This window comes from Oncorhynchus clarkii, chromosome 18, assembly GCF_045791955.1.
Source record: "Oncorhynchus clarkii lewisi isolate Uvic-CL-2024 chromosome 18, UVic_Ocla_1.0, whole genome shotgun sequence".
In the NCBI taxonomy this organism is placed as follows: domain Eukaryota; kingdom Metazoa; phylum Chordata; class Actinopteri; order Salmoniformes; family Salmonidae; genus Oncorhynchus; species Oncorhynchus clarkii.
The window spans coordinates 59,934,710-59,955,415 of record NC_092164.1 but is presented as its reverse complement, the minus strand read 5'-3'; the positions used below and the strand labels follow the sequence as shown (position 1 = coordinate 59,955,415).

The 20,706-nt window shown below is 42.2% G+C and overlaps 1 protein-coding gene across 1 annotated transcript in view; it reads right to left on the bottom strand.

Annotated features, from left to right (window-relative positions):
* The window catches only part of LOC139373798 (alpha-catulin-like), a 99,194-nt gene extending 88,907 nt beyond the window's left edge, over positions 1-10,287 (bottom strand). Inside the window, exon 1 of the mRNA XM_071114801.1 lies at positions 9,942-10,287. Coding sequence (XP_070970902.1) covers positions 9,942-10,037 — 96 coding nt within the window. The 5' untranslated portion in view covers positions 10,038-10,287. The remainder of the gene's footprint in view (positions 1-9,941) is intronic.
* Positions 10,288-20,706: the final 10,419 nt, after the last annotated feature.

Sequence of the window (20,706 nt, the reverse complement as noted above, 5' to 3'; positions counted from 1 at the left end):
ATCTGGGAGTGGTAATGACTCCCTTAATAGCCGGAGTGGGAAGAGTGATCGAGGGAGGAGAGAAGGGACTGTGGTTATAGCAACTGGGTGGGAGGGGAGGAAATTGCAGAGAAAAAAGCTCTCTGGCTTCAGCCTCACACAGAAACCTATTATGAGAGAACCAACCAACAGACGAAGGCCTGAACTCACATAGCCAGCCTGAAGTCAACTGTGAAATAGTTGATCAGATATTGTATTAACCACATTTGTTTCACTAAAGCTAAACAAACGTCATGATGAGGGAACCGATTACCATACACAAGCGCACACGACCACGACCACACACACCTTTGTCTCTGAGGAGGTGTATCGTATGGTAATTGTTTGTGGTTTGCCTTAAGGCCATGGAGTCATTCATCTTTATTACAGTCATAGCTAGAAGAAGCAAATCTGTTAAGTTCTCTATAGGTTGATGCCTCTGCTGTCTGTCTACTGCATCACCTGTGTGTCAGTCCACTGCTGGGATGGGGACATTACTAGCATAACTGATATGCTGGTTAAACAGAGCATATTCATCTGGATTCTAGGTTAGTACATTACTGCACAGGGTGGTTAATGCCACCATAAAACTCACAATTTTCATTTTCACGTGAAACATTACAGGATAGATGGTCTGGACTGGAGCACGCGGGTACCAGAGATGAATTAGATGAAAAGATGGAGAATTTTTCAGAACAGGTTTTTTGTGACAATGCAGCTCTGTAGCATTTTACCTCTTCATTCTGAGATGTTAGAAGAGTTATTTGACAAAGTAGATTTTAAAAAGTGGTAAAAGCGTTGGGCTAGTTACCGAAAGGTCGCTGGTTCAAATACCCAGTACTGCAAAGTGAAAAATCTGTCGATGAGCACACATTTCACTGCACCTATATGTGATAATAAAACATTTAAAATGTATACAAAAATAAATACTGAAATCACTGAAGGCTGCCACTGAGGTTTTGTTTAGGTAATACATCTTAAATGTTATTCCAGATGATAAATAAACAAAAGAAAATCTAAATTTCTTCTCAAACCTTTTGACCCTATTTTGTATTTATTATGGATCTCCATTCGTTCCTGACAAGGCAGCAGCTACTCTTCCTGGGGTTTATTAGTTCCTGACAAGGCAGCAGCTACTCTTCCTGGGGTTTATTATGGATCTCCATTCGTTCCTGACAAGGCAGCAGCTACTCTTCCTGGGGTTTATTAGTTCCTGACAAGGCAGCAGCTACTCTTCCTGGGGTTTATTATGGATCTCCATTCGTTCCTGACAAGGCAGCAGCTACTCTTCCTGGGGTTTATTATGGATCTCCATTCGTTCCTGCCAAGGCAGCAGCTAGTCTTCCTGGGGTTTATTAGTTCCTGACAAGGCAGCAGCTACTCTTCCTGAGGTTTATTAGTTCCTGACAAGGCAGCAGCTACTCTTCCTGGGGTCCAGCAATATTAAGGCAGTTATATACAATAGAAACATATTACATGACATTTCATTGTAAATAAATATTTGTTATTAACTGACTTGCCTAGTTAAATGTTAAATAAAATATATTTTTTAAAGGAACACATTAAGGGTGTCCAATCAGGCCACTAATATACTATCACATATCTACAGTACAAAATCCATATGTACGTGTGTGTAAAGTGCTTGTGTTAGTGATGCGCGGGTTGACGCAAGGCGGACAGGGTCATTAAATATTGTGTGGCTGAAGGGCGGGTGGAATAAAGAGAAACAACACCTCAACAAAATGTAGAATTATTGTGCAATTTATATCGGCTACAATGAGGTTTTTCTTCTGCTATTACTGCATAAACCTGCACTTTAGGACTTAACTGCATGCACCAAATAGCCTACATAGTTCTCATCAGGGAGAGTAATTAGAAAACATGTGGGTTTTTGCTAACCGAATTACAAAGCACAAAGCAATATTTCTTGAACTTATAGAACTTACTGAACTCCAAAATTAAATATAAGTATTGATATTAGTTGGCAGGGGTCATTACATCAACATTAGTGTTTGATGTATTTTCTGATACCTTTTAAGACTTTTTCTGGGTAGATGTTTTCTGAAGACCCCTTTTCCATGTGTTTATCCAGAAATCACAAAGCCTTTACTTATGCCTCATTTTTAAGATGGAACATGGTTGGAAAATGTATCTATGCCTTAATTTCCCACAAATACAGACTATTAGCTTTCATCTGACACCCAATTTCACATGCTCCTATGAACTTCAACTGTCAGTGCTAATGGGTCCTTTTCCATGGAAATGCCCGAGGCGTTTAAAATGTTCCCAGATGAGATCAAAGACTCAGGTGTAATTTGTAATTTTGTGTAATTTTTTCCCTTTCATCCCACAATACTCATACCACCACCACCACCCACACATCCAGTTAACACAAAGACCACCATGTTATGTCTATACTGTATCACAGGAACTTTTGTTAAACCAAACACACACCTCAAATATATAGCCAAAGACCAGAACTATTATTTGACTAATCATGGCTTCAAAACAGTAATCGGATGTGAAAAGGAAGCAGAAAAAACTAGATTTTAAAAATCCCTAATTACCCACCAGCCTACTGTGTGGAGCACATCACAGGTAAGGCTCTACAAAGGGCTGGTTGAGACTCATTCACTTTGCATTCCCTGTGCCGTGTGTATGATGACGGGTGAATTCTGCCCCACGATCAGAGGTAGGCTCTTCATCACCGTGCATTCAATATGCCATTGTAATTTTAAAAAAGGGTTGCCTACAAAACAAAGACAAAATGCACCATTGCATAGATATGAGAGAGACCTGTTGAAAGACAAATAAAAGGGTTTCTTAGTTTTGACCTGGTCCTGAGAGGTGCCACAGTGACGGAGGATGCAGACAGACAGGCAGGTTGTCGTAGCCGTGTGTGTGTGCATGCATGATGCAGGACCATAGAGATACAACATTGTAGCCATAGAGATACAATACAGCAGTGTTCTATATTATTTTGTTCTGAGAATGTATAAAAGTGTTCTATTTTATTCTGTGGTTATAGTCGTGTGCGGTCGTGAGTAGGCCCATGAGTACGTCTCCCTCCCAGCTACTAACAAGCCCTCTGATCACATGCTGGTGGGAGTGGAGCTGATAACAGAACAGAGGCTGTGAGAAGTTCAACGTCACAACCTACAGACAGGGTGGAACGAGCCTCATAATAACCTTCCCAGGACATTTCTCAGTGATACTGGCCTTTCATTTCCTCACAGATAATCATCCCCCCTCCTCATAACCCCACTCCCAAAGGAGAGACAATGCAACGCAGCTGGACCTCCCCTTCTACTTCTGTCCTCCACACAACAGAAACCTCTCACTGCAGGGAAACAAGTGTATCAACTACACTCTCTGGCAGCCTAGCGGCATGATTATCCCCGATGGCATCATCATCATCATCATCAACAACCGCAACAAGCAAACATTGATCCATATGGAAAAAACATTTAACCGAGAATTTCTGTGTTGCAAATGGTTGCTATGGGGATTGTTCCACAGGAAACTTTTTTTTTTTAAAGAGATTGTTGTACAAACATTTTGTCCTTGACGCTTTGTTACATCTAAAAACAGATTGTGAATGTCATTATAGTGCGCTCACACACGATCATCCATCCTCACAACCGGAGAGAACTTGAAACAAACATGATTACGTCCAGTGGCTGTGCAATGTGCATTAACAACAATAACTCTGCTAGTTTTTGAAATGAGTTGGTATGAAAAAGTTAAGCTAGAGCAGTCCTTGAATCTTGTAGCATTCCTTGAGGAAGGCAGAACCATTGATTGACTGGTCATTTTATCAATATTGTCACACCCGAATCAATTAGCGCATGACAAGTTAAGCAGTCCTCCAGGACTGTTTCCAGGTATGGGCGTTTCAAATCGTGTTTAGTGGACAAATCGTGTTTAGTGGATTGGTCGTTCGCAACGACGTGATGTGGCAATTCTGTTCAAGGTGGAAGCAGATCGACTTTTCAGATTTTGAGTGGGCTTGGCTTTAACTAAGTGTTTGACCTTCTTCTTCGCAACCTTTGTATCCGAGTCTATAGACAATGCCCGTGGGCTTGTTTATTGATCAAGTGGGCCCTGGATAGGGTGTCGAGTGAGAGCGGGAGAGATTTGAACTTTAACTTCCTTGCTATGGGTGTTAATTCCTGAGGACCTGGTGCCTTTTAATTCCCCGTCTAGTCCTTGTGACTTATCTTTTGCGCTTTTCTCAAAATTTCTCAAATCAAATCAAATTGTATTTGAAATGCTTGTGCTTCTAGTTCCGACAATGCAGTAATAACCAATGAGTAATCTAGCTAACAATTCCAAAACTACTACCTTATACACACGTGTAAAGGGATAAAGAATATGTACATAAAGATATATGAATGAGTGATGGTACACAGCGGCATAGGCAAGATACAGTAGATGGTATTGAGTGCAGTATATACATATGAGATGAGTATGTAAACAAAGTGGCATAGTTAAAGTGGCTAGTGATACATGTATTACATAAAGATGCAGTAGATGATATAGAGTACAGTATATACGTATACATAGGAGATAAATAATGTAGGGTATGTAAACATTATATTAAGTAGCATTGTTTAAAGTGGCTAGTGATATATTTTACATCAATTCCCATTATTAAAGTGGCTGGAGTTGAGTCAGTGTGTTGGCAGCAGCCACTCAATGTTAGTGGTGGCTGTTTAACAGTCTGATGGCCTTGAGATAGAAGCTGTTTTTCAGTCTCTCGGTCCCAGCTTTGATGCACCTATACTGAACTCGCCTTATGGATGATAGCGGGGGTGAACAGGCAGTGGCTCGGGTGGTTGTTGTCCTTGATGATCTTTATGGCCTTCCTGTGACATCGGGTGGTGTAGGTGTCCTGGAGTGCATGTAGTTTGCCCCCGGTGATGCGTTGTGCAGACCTCACTACCCTCTGGAGAGCCTTACGGTTGTGGGCGGAGCAGTTGCCGTACCAGGCGGTGATACAGCCCGACAAGATGCTCTCGATTGTGCATCTGTAGAAGTTTGTGAGTGCTTTTGGTGACAAGCCAAATTTCTTCAGCCTCCTGAGGTTGAAGAGGCGCTGCCGCGCCTTCTTCACGATGCTGTCTGTGTGAGTGGACCAATTCAGTTTGTCTGTGATGTGTACGCCGAGGAACTTAAAACTTAATACCCGCTCCACTACTGTTCTCTCTTTAGTTCTTCACGTAGTGGAACTTCTGGAGAACATTGGTCTACGTTTTGATCTTCCTTCAACCCTTTGTTACACTTGTGCTCTGACACTGTGTGGGTTGGGTGCAGGAACGTAGTGAACAGATCGATTGTAGCAGTAGTCGTTTGGATTTCGACCGCGGAGGTCATTGGAATCATGGTTTCGTGGTAGAAACTGTTCTTGTGCGTCATCTCTCAACGCTCCAATACCTGTTAACGCACCCTCTAACTGGAGTGAGTGCTCCTGGTCAAACTTCAAAACCGAGTGGTCAGGGCTCTTAGCATTGCAAACTTTTGATGCCTCAAAAGCTGTGCTTGCAAGCTCTCTGAGTTGTAAGATTGGCTTGCCTATGTGGGCTGCAGGGCCCAAGTAGGTAATGAAGGTGGGATACAGGTTCGACAGGAACATGTTTAAACGGTAACAGGTCTTCCATGCCTGTTTCAGTGAGTAGGCCAAAGTAAGCTGAACGAAGCCTATGATAGTAAGCTTGTGGGTGTTCATTCTGAGCTTGTTTGACCGTGTTAGCCAGTGAGCTATCGTGTTTGCGAGTCGCAGAACCACTGAATTCTAATTTCAAAGCTGTGGCAAGTTTAGCATAGTCATTTAGCACGTGTTGCTGTTGTAGACGAATGAACCTCGTCACGTGTCTATTCAACGTTCGCTTCAACAGGTAAACCCTGTCAGAACCCGTAGCGTTCGGGTAGCCATCCAACACGTCCTCTATGTCAGCTAAGAACGTCTCAGTATCGTTTGGCTGACCTGGAACGGGGTCAAAGGTGGGGAAATTCTTGAAGAGTTTGTCAAGGTATTCCGCGTCAAGCGGGCGGAGAGGGTTCGCTTCATCCTGTGGGGAAAGTGGGGCCGAAAGGCCAAGAGGAGAAGCCAAGCTTTGGCTTTGTTGGCCAAGAGGCGCCATATTACTTAGTGCCGAATGGCTGAGAGGAGAAGACTGAGGGACACATGATGGAGGCAATGTCTGAAACCAATCATCTTCACTCCTTTGAGTACAGGGCTCCGGTTGCTTGGATGGACAGTCACGCTGTAGAGCGTGACCATTCTGGACTTCCTCCAGATGGTACCTACGGGTGGTATTCTGCTGCATTGCAGAGTCCACTTGAGCGCTTAGAGTACTGATTTTGGACACGTGAGTGTCGCACTTGCTCCTTTCGGTCTCAAACTTATCTGTCATGGTTCGCAGATAGAGGTCTTGAGTACGAAGCGAGAGATTCAGTGATGAGATTTCTTCCGCTTGCTTAGAAATCAGGATTTCCATCTTCATCACCCGAGTTCTCTCATCATTCATTTGGTCAGCGACTTCAATGAGTTCTGCTGATTTGTCATCCAACTTAGTCATTGTGTTCATCAATTGATTTTCTTTGGTCTGCAGAATTTTGAGTAGAACCGTGTTACTCTGAGTAACGTTCAACTAAACTGCCTGCATGTTATCAAATTGTGCGCTCCTGTTTGTAGATAAATCTGTTGAGTTATCTAGTTTGGAGTGGACAACATCGTATTTAGTTTTGGCTAAATCGAGTTGTTCCTGAGACGACGATTTTGTTGAAGAGTTTCTGCTCGTTCATCGTCATAAGTATTTGCAATTACTTTTAATTGTTCAGATTTCAAACGCAGTTCCTCGACTGGCAGAATGTTTTCATTTCCTGCTTTTGTCAATAGTTGCTCAGTTCTCTCCACCTGTCCCCTCATGTTAGCCATGTCTGGCACGTGCTTCATCTGTGCACTGTGGTATTGGACCGATGCCACATTTTTATGGCGATACATCAGTGGGGAGAACCATCACAAATCTTGTGTTTGATGGTTGATTTTGGAGAGCGTTCGCAATTTCGGCTGTTTTTTCTCTAATGGCATAATTAGGGTTGGTATCGCTGCTGAGGTCAGAGATCAATCCTTTTATGGGTGGAGGTTCACTAATTAGCGGAGGAGTGGTGACCACTTCCTTTGATAGCTTGCACATTATTAGAAAAATTTAGAGGAAAAATGTTCCTATTTTTTGTTTTCAAAGTATGGATTTGGAATTCATTGGAAGCTGCAAAGACAAGTTTAATCTATTTATAGATGTTGACGAACTATCCGTACTGTACCAATAATGTGGAAGTTGGACGTGAATGAATTTGCAGAAGCAAATTGAATGAATTAATCAATGCCAATGATTAATCCTACCTGGGTAGGCTATCTGGGTATTCAACTTTAATTAACCTGAGAAGTTGCTTCATGTAGGTTAATATGAGAAGTTTAAAAGTGTCTCATTTGATTGGAAGAACATTAAGTGATGTTCAACAATTTAACTTATGAAATTGAATGAGACGATAATCAGTACAATCTCCATTGATTGGATATCATAAGTGTAAACAGTAGATCAAATGTTGGGAACATTCAACACTGTGGCACTTCTCTCTAAGGCCAAAACCACATGGGATTCCCGCTGGGGCGGGGCTTTTGTCAGTACTGGATTACTGAATGGTTTTGCAAAAAACACATTTTAGTGATTGATCAATTTAATGATAAATCAGACCTGTATAGGCTATTTGGGAATTAAACTTTAATTAACCTGCGAAGTTGCTTCATCTAGGTTAGTTGGGAAAAAGTTTACAATGTCTTATTCAAACATTTAAATTAAACAACAATTTCATGTGAATCAGATAACTCTGATGTGTAGACTTTCCACTGTAGAGTTTATGTCATCTTATCATTGATGAGAATGTCTCAGATGACAACCAAACTGACATCATATTCATTAAGTACCACCGCATATAGTACCCCCCCCCCCCCCCCCCCCATCTACTGATGTTCCCAGAATCTCTATGTTAACCAAGGGTTTTGCAAATGTAACCTCAGTAGGGTAGAGAGGAAAAAGGGGGGATGAGATATTTATGACTGTCATAAACCTATCCCCCAGGCCAACATCATGACAATACTTTTATACTCGTTACCGCCAGCATCTTCACAAGGTCCTTTGCTGCTGTTCTGAGATTGATTTGCACTTTTCGCACCAAAGTACGTTCTAGGAGACAGAGCGCATCTCCTTCCTGAGTGGTGTGACGGCTGCGTCAAAGAGGCACTGGGTTTGAAGGTAGGCCTCGAAATACATCCACAGGTACACCTCCAATTGACTAAAATGATGTCAATTAGCCTATCAGAAGCTTCTAAAGACATGACATTTTCTGAAATTTTCCAAGCTGTTTAAAGACACAGTCAACTTAGTGCATGTAAACTTCTGACCCACTAGAATTTTGATAAAGTGAATTATAAGTGAAATAATCTGTCTGTAAACAATTGTTGTAAAAATGACTTGTGTCATGCACAAAGTAGATGTCCTAACGGACTTGCCAAAACTATAGTTTGTTATCAAGAAATTTGTGGAGTGGTTGAAAAACTAGTTTTAAATTACTCCAACCTAAGTGTATGTAAACTTCCGACTTGGGTGTGGGTGTGGAGTGCAATTGAGATTTTGTCATCTATGGATCTGTTGAGGTGGTATCTATTATCTCTCCCCCTCTCTCATTCCCCCCATTGCAAGCTGACCATGTGACTAGCTAGAATTGGAAATCAGCCCAGAGGTCACAACAGGGAATAACAGGCTAGTTTTACATTGAAACAAGCTATTTCAGAGAATCTGATTATGTTATTGATCTGATCTGGACAAATCCTATTCTTCAAATGGGGATATTACTCTTTGTGTAATCTGAGAAATGTAGACATAATTTGCTTATAGCTTTCTCTAGAGAACTACAATAGTCTAAGAACCGGCTGAGCAGTCCTAGACCATATGCTTTTAACCTGCAGAAGAGCAGGTGCTTTTTGTTTACCTGATGAACACTGAATTATCTGAGACTTCAGAGAATGGTAGGTATGGCAAAAATTAGAGACGTTGATTGAAAACCAAAACATGTGTCAAATTAGCCTACTAGTAATTAGTGGGTGGGGTCAACACTGTTCTGGAAGTCAGCTCAATGGGAAAAACTATTTCCATGATATTCAGAGTAACTTTCTGTACAATCCTACATGTGCATCGGCTCTTAGCATTGTTCCAATAGGTGGAGAAAAGTAACGTTTTCAGTTCAGAGAATAATTGTAACTTTTTAGATGTTTGGGTCAGTCCTCCTGTGCACTAATTAGAAAAGTTAGGATATGCAGGGAGAAATGTTTACAGACCATTTGATAAACTACAACTAACTGCAACGAAGGCTAACTACACTGTAATCAAATGTAGGCCCAATTTAAGTGAAACCGTTTCAAAAACACCATTCAGGGCAAGTGATACATTGTTTCCTCTTTTTGGAAGGTTACCTTTTGAAACTTCCTTGTGTCCACACATTCTTTCCGTAGTTGGTCCCCATGCAACGAAATCAGTTTTGAAACTTTTGACAGCTAAGGACTGAAATTAGACACATTTGAACTGTTTAACTGCAACACTTTACGGCTTGAGTTTAATATTTTGCTATCAGATTTCAAACCATTTCAACAACATAAACGCAGTTGTATCAATATAGGCTAATTCAACCGGCTCTACCAAACTTCCATGTCTGAATAGGCTGGTTTTAAAACCGACAACTGGAGAGCAATGCAATCTCTCCTTCAATCGACAATAGCGTAGCCTGGTAAATTAAACATTACAATTCGTCCTTTTATAGTATTAACAACAAAGTTTGAAGTAGCTCGTTCTCGCGCAAAAACTCACCTGCGAGACCAATGGGACAAGTGTTTGTTCCACAGAACGAGTTTTGATTTCCAGTCCGGAATCAAAGTTCCCACTGCCGCAAGGAGATGAAGCCATTCCCGCCGACCTCTTTATTGCACGATTCACTATTGAGTTACCGCTACCTGGCGTAACGTTTCAATAAATTTGGGCAATGTCTAAATCTTTAGGATTTCTTCCTCTAGTTACACGATCGACTGACTGCCCCTCTAAAAAAAAACATGCCGTTGTAATCCACTCGTGTTGTGTTCCGTGCGTCCGCTAATGTCCTTGTAGTTAGGCTACTCAACTACGGCAGACCGAAAGGGGACTGCAGCAACTAGAGAGTGGGTTTGCTATCCAGGACTATAGCCGTATGGACAGGAACTGACTGACACATGAGAGAGCACACTGAGGACGTGGGGCAGTTTTACCCTCTAATTTACATAAATAATTTCAGTTTGTCTTAAACTCGTACAAAAGTGGTATATTTTCCTCATAGCCTATAGCCTACCCTAACAGTGTTTCGTTATGGCATAGTTATCCATTGACATGGATAACAAAAACCACTATGTGATTATATATTCCATGACTCTTGGACAGCATGGAAAGTATTTCTACACTGAACAAAAATATAAACACAACATGCAAACATTTCTCTGATTTTACTGAGTTACAGATTATATAGGAAATCAGTCAATATAAATAAATTAGGCCCTAATCTATGGATTTCACATGACTGGGAATACAGATATGCATCTGTTGGTCACAGGTACCTAAAACAAAAGGTAGAGGCATGGATCAGAAAACAAGTCAGTATCTGGTGTGACCACCATTTGCCTCAATGCAGTGCATAGAGTTGATCAGGCTGTTGATTGTGGCCAGTGGAATGTTGTCCCACTCCTCTTCAATGGCTGTGCGATGTTGCTGTATATTGGCGGGAACTGGAACATGTGGTTGTGCACGTTGATCCAGAGCATCCCAAACATACTGAATGGGTTTACATTTCAGGTGAGTATGCAGACCATGGGAAAAACTGGGACATTTTCAACTTCCAGGAATTGTGTACAGTTCCTTGCGACACATGGGGCAGTGCATTGTCAGGCTGAAACATCAGGTGATGGCACAACCATGGGCCTCATGGTATCTCTGTGCATTCAAATGCAATTGTGCTTGTTGTCCGAAACGTATGCTTGCCCATACCATAACACCACCTCCACCAAGGGGCACTCTGGTCACAACATTGACATCAGCGAACCACTCCCCCGCACGATGCCATACACACTGCGCTCTTTGCTTCTACCCACCAGTGTCGTCAGTAGACCTGAGCTCCTTTTGTTTGTTTTTTACAACTCACTTTAATATGAGTTTACGTAACCACACATCACTTGCGCTATGCAGTATTACATTTATATAATAGTATTACATTACATTTTTTTGTTTATTTTATGGCTTGCCTCAAGACATTTATTTTGTGTGCACGAACAGCCTCGAACAGACCAAAACAAACAATGAAGTCACAAAATGTCGTCATAATATATGCGCAAACTGTTCCAAACCTTTTTGGGAAGCATGCGGATGTAACAGTATAGCTTCCGTCCCTCTCCTCACCCCTACCTGGGCTCGAACCAGGGACCCTCTGCACACATCAACAACAGTCACACACGAAGCATCATTACCCATCGCTCCACAGAAGCCGCGGCCCTTGCAGAGCAAGGGGAACAACTACTTCAAGGCCTCAGAGCGAGTGACGTCACCGATTGAAACGCTATTAGTGCGCACCACCGCTAACTAGCTAGCCATTTCACATCGGTAACATGGACGCCTTAAGCCAGAGGTTTGTGCAGGATTGGTGGTAGCTAACTAGCTAGTCTCCCTCAGCATAAGGGTTGGTGGTAGATAACTAGCTACTCTCCCTCAGCATAAGGGTTAGTGGTAGCTAACTAGCTAGTCTCCCTCAGCATAAGGGTTGGTGGTAGCTAACTAGCTAGTCTCCCTCAGCATAAGGGTTGGTGGTAGCTAACTAGCTAGCCTCCCTCAGCATAAGGGTTGGTGGTAGCTAACTAGCTAGTCTCCCTCAGCATAAGGGTTGGTGGTAGCTAACTAGCTAGCCTCCCTCAGCATAAGGGTTGATGGTAGACTAGCTAGTCTCACTCAGTTTAAGGGTTGGTGGCAGCTAACTAGCTAGTCTCCCTCGGCATAAGGGTTGGCTTATGCTAATAAGCTAGAGTTAGCGCTCAGCACCCTAAAGCTATTGGGGTGTCAATTATTTAATTAACAGTATATTTAGTGAATAGGAAAGCTAAGGATGCTGATATACAGTAAGTCATGATATTAAGAAAAATGTTTATTTCAAGCGAGTGTATTTTTGGGGTTTTGTTTCTTTAGTTTGGGTGGCAAGTAGCCTAGTGGCGTTGGGCCAGTAAATGAAAGGCTGCTGGATCGAATCCCCGAGCTGACAAGGTAAAAATCTGTCGTTCTGCCAACTGAACAAGGCAGTTAACCCACTGTTCCCCGGTAGGCCGTCATTGTAAATAAGAATTTGTTCTTAACTTTCTTGCCTAGTTAAATAAAGGTTCAATTTAGCTTGGCTGGCTAGCCACTTTGGTAGCTACTGGCTGGCTAACGTTTTTCTGACTGAAGCACATACTGTATTTTCTGACAGGGTCACAGTGCCCACCTGTGGAATGAAGCTGAACCCTGTTTACAATTAGCATTGTTGTGGTAGAACTGACTCAATTAAAGGAGTCATAGAAGTCTTATACCCTATTCCATTCCACAAGTTGGTGGTAGCTAACTAGGCTCATGTCTGTTATTTCCATGTAGGCAATTTAAAACAAAAATATGTATTATTAAATTGTTGAAATTATTAAATTGATATTTTATTTGTATTACTCTTTTTATTCACTTAGCTACTTCCTTTTTCCATTGTTGTTGCATTGTCGAGAGGTTAACCTACAAGTAAGCGTTTCATTGCACTGAGTACTCCCTGTTTATCACGTGTATATGACAAATAAACAAACTTGAACTTAGAATTGAAGGAAAGACAGAAATAGAGGGGAAAAGATGGCCAGCTTTGTGGTTAGGTTGTATGTGAACACAACATTGAAAATGCATAGGCACTTAAGTTATGTGTCCTCAAATGTTATTTAATCCAAAAAGCTTGCATTAGCTGATAGAACTGATGAAATAAAGTGTATCATAGAGGTCTTATTATTTCATTCTTTTTTTTTGGCTCATGTCTCTTTACAGTCATATAACCAAGGGGCTATGCAGCTTTTTATATGTTATGTTTGGAGTTGTGTTGCGCTGATATTTGGACACTTGACTTTTTCTTCACATTTCAGTTGCCCTGGTCGTGTCAGTATACAGTAACTTTAAAAGAGCAACTTCCCCTAAAAAAACAACTTCACGTTTAGAAAACAGCCTATGTAGCATCGATATGAAGCGGAAACATTTATTATACTGTCAAAATTGACCACAAAGTGTAAATAGGATAATTTTGGTTGTAAAGTCAGTCTAAATTTTGTGAGACTTATGGTAGTGACTGCATCACAGTGTAGTGTTCCAGAGTAGAGAGACCCATAATAGCTACTGTAATTGAATACTGCTGTGGAAGGTGAAAGTTACCTGAAAAATGTCTAATCACGCAATGTTTATCTCAAAGTGCACTAAATTCATGCATTTAACTGTTGAAATTCCATTTTTTATGCTGGGGGAGAATGCCCCTGAACCCTCCTACTGATTTTTGCCTAAACCATAATATCTTCAAATCTTATTAACTCCCTACTAACCATCATGTTTATATAGTGGATACAGAACAACCACATCTCGTAGTGCTTTGGTTCTACCCAACATGTTTATATAGAGGATGCAGAACAACCACATCTCGGAGTGCATTGGTTCTACCCAACATGTTTATATAGAGGTTGCAGAACAACCACAGCTCTCAGATCAGCGTCATAGAATCTCCTGGGCCATGTCATTACGCTGAATGGAATTAGAGTGAGACTGGATGCTTGAACACTGGATTGTGTGTTAAACTTTGACGATGTACCGGGCTTTTGCTTATTAGTCTATTCTACAATTCAGGGGTTATCATAAAGTTCAGAGTTATCTTATGCTTTACATTTATCAAGAACAACATCTCCTACATTTACAAGTGATCAAAAACAGGAGGCTAACAAGTTCAGAAGCACTGCAATTACAATGTAGTCCATGTAGAGTTGTCCTCTACGGAGTATACAGTTGTGTTGGTCTGCAATAGGGAAATTGCCAAACATTGTTACATTGACTCGCTGATTCATTTTGTCATTACCAAGAGGCATCCTCCCAGACGAATAGAACACTAGTTATTCAGAGCAGTCTTTTTCATTTATTGCCATACTGTATTTCAATGTATTTTTTTTCTAATCTCGCTTTTTTTTTTAATCTCCCAGACAAATTGACTGTTCTGTTTTTGTTTGTCAACAACAACAAAAACTATCGGAGAAACATTTTTTTTTGTTTAAGCATATCCGCACTGTCCATTTTTCATTTTGGGGGAATTGAGTACCAGCTCCTATATAAAACAAAGTAGCCTATCACCAGCCATGAAAAGGAATGGAAATGTTTTCCATAATTTTTGTTAATGTAATTAATGAAGGCACACTTAAATATTAGCCTATCAATAACTTAAAACTCGACATATCAGCCATCATCGGAATGACCCTTCAGTGTGTGCCAGTGCGTGTCTGTGTGTGCTGCGTGTGTGCCAGTGCGTGTCTGTGTGTGCTGCGTGTGTGCCAGTGCGTGTCTGTGTGTGTGCTGCGTGTGTGCCAGTGCGTGTCTGTGTGTGCTGCGTGTGTGCCAGTGCGTGTCTGTGTGTGCTGCCTGTGTGCCAGTGCCAGTGCGACATTTCAGCAGCAGGTAGGCTAAAATGACAGACAGACTAAGTAGATCGCCAATTCAAAACATAACTTGTAGCAGTTAACTCGATAGTTAACTATACCTAACTAAGCATTAATCTCGTCGTCGCCTTATTTCTACCGGCACTACATAAATCTGCACCGTGAAAAATGGTGATTCCACTCCATTAAACAGTAGCCATGTAATTGCAACAACGTTAAAAAATAATTGACAAATTACTTGTGCATAGATCTTCCCTGAAACAATAATATTTGAGCCTTATATATAAACATGTCTAGTAAGATACCTTGCTTTGAAGTAGCCTACCTTGTCTATTTGATTCCTGATTCATTGAATTAGGGAATAATTAGATAAAAACAGAAGTATTTGGTTGTAATGTTGCAAAATGTAATATCAAGGGTGGCAACCATCCTCCATCATAGTTACTGGGGGTGCAGGCCTTTGTTCAAGCCCTGGTCAAACCACATTGTAGCCTAAACATCAGCTGCACAACAGTACTTTGATAAACAGATTTGGGAGTTTCAGGGCTGGATCAGAAGCCTGCACACCCAGGAGCTCTCCAGATGGAGGGTTGACCACATGTTGACAACTTTGTGTGTGTGGGGTGTAATGAAAAATGCATATGAAAAAAATTAGCAGAGGTCTCTATAGCATACCATTTGTGAATTTCGGTGAATACAATCTAATCTAATCAAATCAAATTTTATTTGTCACATTCGCCACAGGTGTAGTAGACCCTACAGTGAAATCCTTAAACAATGCAGTTTTAAGAAAAACACATAAAAATAGAAATAATAACAAATAATTAAGGAGTAACAATAAAATACCAGTAGTGAGGTTATAAACAGGGGGTTCCGGTACAGAGGGTACCGGTACAGAGTCAATGTGCGGGGGCACCGATTAGTTGAGGTAATTGAGGTAATATGTACATGTAGGTAGAGGTAAAGTGACTATGCATGGATAATAAACAGAGAAGGTGGTGGGGACAATGCAAATAGTCCGGGTAGCCATTTGATTAACTGTTCAAGAGTCTTACGGCTTGGGGGTAGAAGCTGTTAAGAAGCCTTTTTGACCTAGACTTGGCGCCCCTGTACAGATTGCAATGCGGTAGCAGAAAGAGCGGTCTCTAACTAGGGTGGCTGGAGTCCTTAGCAATTTTTTGGTCCTTCCTCTGTCACCGCCTGGTATAGAGGTCCTGGATGGCCGGAAGCTTGGCCCCAGTGATGTACTGGGCCGTACGCACTACCCTCTGTAGTGCCTTGCGGTCGGAGGCTGAGCAGTTGCCATTCCAGGCAGTGATGCAACCGGTCAGGATGATCTCGATGGTGCAGCTGTAGAACTTTTTGAAGATCTGAGGACCCATTGCAAATCTTTTCAGTCTCCTGAGGGGAATAGGTGTTGTCGTGCCCTCTTCATGACTGCCTTGGTGTGTTTGGACCATGATTGTTTGTTGGTGATGTGGACACCAAGGAACTTGAAGTTCTCAACCTGCTCCAGTACAGCCCCGTCGATGAGAATGGGGGCGTACTCGGTCCTCCTTTTTCTGTATTCCACAATCATCTGCTTTGTCTTGATAACGTGGAGGTAGAGGTTGTTACCCTGGCACCACACTGTCAGGTCTCTGACCTCCTCCCTATAGGCTGTCTCCTCGTTGTCAGTGATTGGGCCTACCACTGTTGTTTCGTCAGCAAACTTAATGATGGTGTTGGAGTCGTGCCTGGCCATACAGTCATGGGTGAAAAGGGAGTACAGGAAGGGACTGAGCACGCACCCCTGAGGGGCCCCTGTGTTGAGGATCAGCGTGGCAGATGTATTGTTACCTACCCTTACCACTTGGGGGAGGCCCATCAGGAATTCCAGGACCCAGTTGCAGAAGGAGGTGTTAAGTCCCAGGGTCCTTAGCTTAGTGATGAGCTTTGAGGGCACTATGGTGTTGAACGCTGAGCTGTAGTCAATGAATAGCATTCTCACGTAGGTGCTCCTTTTGTCCAGGTGGGAAAGGGCAGTGTGGAGTGCAATAGAGATTACATCATCTGTGGATCTGTTGGGGCGGTATGCAAATTGGAGTGGGTCTAGGGTTTCTGGGACGATGGTGTTGATGTGAGCCATGCCTTTCAATGTACTTCATGGCTACAGACTTGAGTGCTACGTGTCGGTAGTCATTTGGGCAGGTTACCATGGTGTTCTTGGGCACAGGGACTATGGTGGTCTGCTTGAAACATGTTAGTATTACAGACTTGGACAGGTTGAAAATGTCAGTGAAGACACTTGCCAGTTGGTCAGCGCATGCTCAGTGTACACGTCCTGGTAATCCGTCTGGCCCTGCGACCTTCTGAATGTTGACCTGTTTAAAGGTCTTACTCACACCGGCTACGGAGAGTGTGATCACACAGTCGTCCGGAACAGTTAGTACTCTCACGCATTGTTCAGTGTTGCTTGCCTCGAAGCGAGCATAATAGTTATTTAGCTCATCCGGTAGGCTCGTGTCACTGGGCAGCTCACGGCTGTGCTTCCCTTTGTATTCCATAATAGACCGTGCTTGATCTGGGATGAAAGAAGTGAAGAAGCTGTCTTTTTACAAGTCTGTCCAAGTCTGGACTTGTAAAAACGACAGCTTCTGCACTTCTTTCATCACAAATCAAGCACTGCTATTAGCCGTTAAATACAAGATGTGTCGGCATTGTGTGATTGTCTTACTAACAGCTGCCGCTGAAGTTATTATGCTCTTCAGAACCGCTGACTGCTATTTCACTGTCTGTATCTTTCTTCTTGGCTGTGCGGCTCTTGGGAACAGAACTGCTGAGCTGAATGTAAAGATCATGAAAGGAGGGTGATTTTGTGCACAGTGAAATGTGGAATCAGCTGCATAGTCAGTACGTTTCCTAGGATATGCAGATTAAGGATTTTTAACTATTTTCTCAGGAATATTGGGTTCATGGGCAGGCATATGATTATTCAAATAATCCATGAACTAAGTTTGAGTGGTAGTTTTCACTGCAAAATGCAATGGTGTCATATCTTGTCTGAAAAAGAGTTATGGAATGTAAGTTCTAAAAATGTACAACAGCTTTCATATATAATTTCCTGTAGCATGTCTTTTTTGCTCCAAAGGTATGTAGGTTTTAGGGTAACGACACTGCATTGACACTGATACAACCATGAACCATAGAAACAAAGTTGTTTTTCTGCTTCCAGAGAGTGGCTCCTTACAGAAAGGGCAATGACGGAAATATTCCCATACCTCTACTATTAAACCCCCTTGCCCTGGCATTTGAGACCACAGGTGCAAGCTGGTGATTGTGCCACCCAGCCTGCCAGTGCTATATTCCCAATATGCCCATGCCACTGCTGCCCAGTCTGCCAGAGGGAGGCCAGAGGGAGGCCCTTATGGGCTAGGCTCATTGAATTACCTGTAAACAAAAGCAGGCTGCAGAAAGTGACATAGTAATCTGGCTGCTGTGTTTTGTTTGGAGCTTAATTAATACTCTCCGAGCCTCTCTCTCTATCCTGCACGCTAAACTACAGACCGTCTGTCCGCTCTGCAAGCTGATGTGTGCAGGTAGGGATAATATTACACACACACACACACACACACACACACACACACACACACACACACACACACACACACACACACACACACACACACACTTGGGGGGTTGTGTCTCCCTTGTGAATGACACGGGTTTGACCTCTGCTGGCCTTAGTGATTAGCTGTACCTGCTCCCCCAATCTGTCCGGTGCTGGGCGAGATAATAAAGTGATAATTTCTGATGCAGAATGTGTCTGTGGCTTACATCAGAGAGCCGGCACAACAAAGCCTTCAGCATGGCTGGTGCCATACTTAGTGGCTGTGGGAAATAGCAGGGGGAGTTACTGGCTGTGCCCCAAATTGCACCCTATTTCCTTTGTATTGTACTACTTTTGGCCAGAGGCCAGTGTACTATATAGAGAATAGGATGCCATTTGGGATGCAGACTGTATTGTAGATGTTGTATGATTCTTAGGGTGATTTTTAAATATTTGGTTTTATTTTATATTTAACCTGTATTTAATTAACTAGGTAAGTCAGTTAAGAACAAATTCTTATTTACAATGATAGCCTACTCCGGCCAAACAGGGCGACACTGGGCCAATTGTGCACCACCCTATGGGACTCCCAATCACAGCCGGATGTGATACAGCCTGGGAACCTGGGAATGTGTCCCCTGGACAGAGAAAGTGTTTATCCCACTCTACTCTAAAGGTATTTTGCCACTTTATTGTATAGGGGCACTTTTGAAATCCAGCATAACTCCAATTGAATCATAGTCCCAGTATCCAATCTGGCCCAAGTGGACCAGACTACGGTGTAGTGAACGGGCCTACTGCAGAACATACAGTATAGGCTAGTAAGGAGCATTGTCTTGTCAAGGAGGAAGTGGGAGATAATAGAAAATGTGAGTCTCTTTGATAGATAGATTTTCATGGTGTTGCGTACCCCTTCAGTTCTCTCAGCCACCCCTGAGATGACATCTGTTGTGGTTTTCTCACCCAAGAGGTTGCTTTCACTGAGATAAGTCACTTGGAGTGTCTTTGTGTGCATCCTAAATTGGCCCCCTACTCCCTATAATGTGCACTACTTTTGACCAGGGTCCACAAGGGACATTTTTTCCTGAAATGTTGATAATTATGAGTCCAAATACCAACCCTCCAGGGCCTGCCTTCTCTCTCTCTCTCTCTCTCTCTCTCTCTCTCTCTCTCTCTCTCTCTCTCTCTCTCTCTCTCTCTCTCGCCCATCGGCTCTTATTCTTGATTTATTTGTCATGAATCATGTCGTCTCAGAGGGTTCCGAGATGACAACACATTTTCTTCCTTGTGATCAAGTCAATAGGTGGTTTTTAAACTGCTTCTGACAAAACTGTCGTCTGAGACCTTTGCTATATACCTTGTTTGGAGGAGCAGTTCCTTCCAGCCCAGAACGGACAGACCAGCTCAGGTCAACCACATCACTTCAGTGTGTAGCCTACTGACAGAGTAACCTTTCATACAGTGTGCCTGTGATCATATGCCACTGGCAGCTCTGTCATGACCCTGTATATGTTGGGCTGTTTGAAGATGGATTCGTCTTGCTTTCTTTGCATGTTATATCTTCTGACATGCAAATCAGCAAGGCTGAAAGTACAGAGGATACGGTGGAGACACATGACATAATGGAACAAAAGGCTGCAACACTCTTCTTGTCACATTAATTCCATTGTCAGTGTTCAAAGCACTGGCTTATGTATTTCACAGAAACAAAGCTAAATGCAATTACAACCCTCATCCACAGCGCTAAACCACATCTTAATGTAGGCCTAATAACAGTGTAAATGTTAACATCCAATATAGCTTCTATTGTAACTAAATTATTCCCAAAGCCCAGACCATTCCCAGAGAAACAGTCCAGTTATGTCTTTCCCATTGCCGTGGTTTATGACTTGAGCAACCAGAAATGACAGGTCAAACTATTTTGTGTCTTTCGTCACACAAGGTCATTTTGGACTATTCTAAGCCCATGGTACAACACTAGTACACAGCTGTGTTTCAAACGGGGTCAGCCTGACAACTTTAATTATATAAATAATTCTAAAACTTAAAACCCATGGTATGCTATGGTAATTGCAACATGAGTTGGAATGCATTTAGTGAGCTTAGCTTTGGTTTAATTCCATGGTTTTAAAATTTAAATGGGGGACATTTCAATCCACCCAGTACACAAAGCACAAATACTTTTAAAACCTAAATGCTCACTTGTGACACATTAAATACACAAACCAGCTAGGGTAGGCTACACAACGTCATTATCTCTGGTAGTAGTGTGTATGCCCATCCCTTTTCA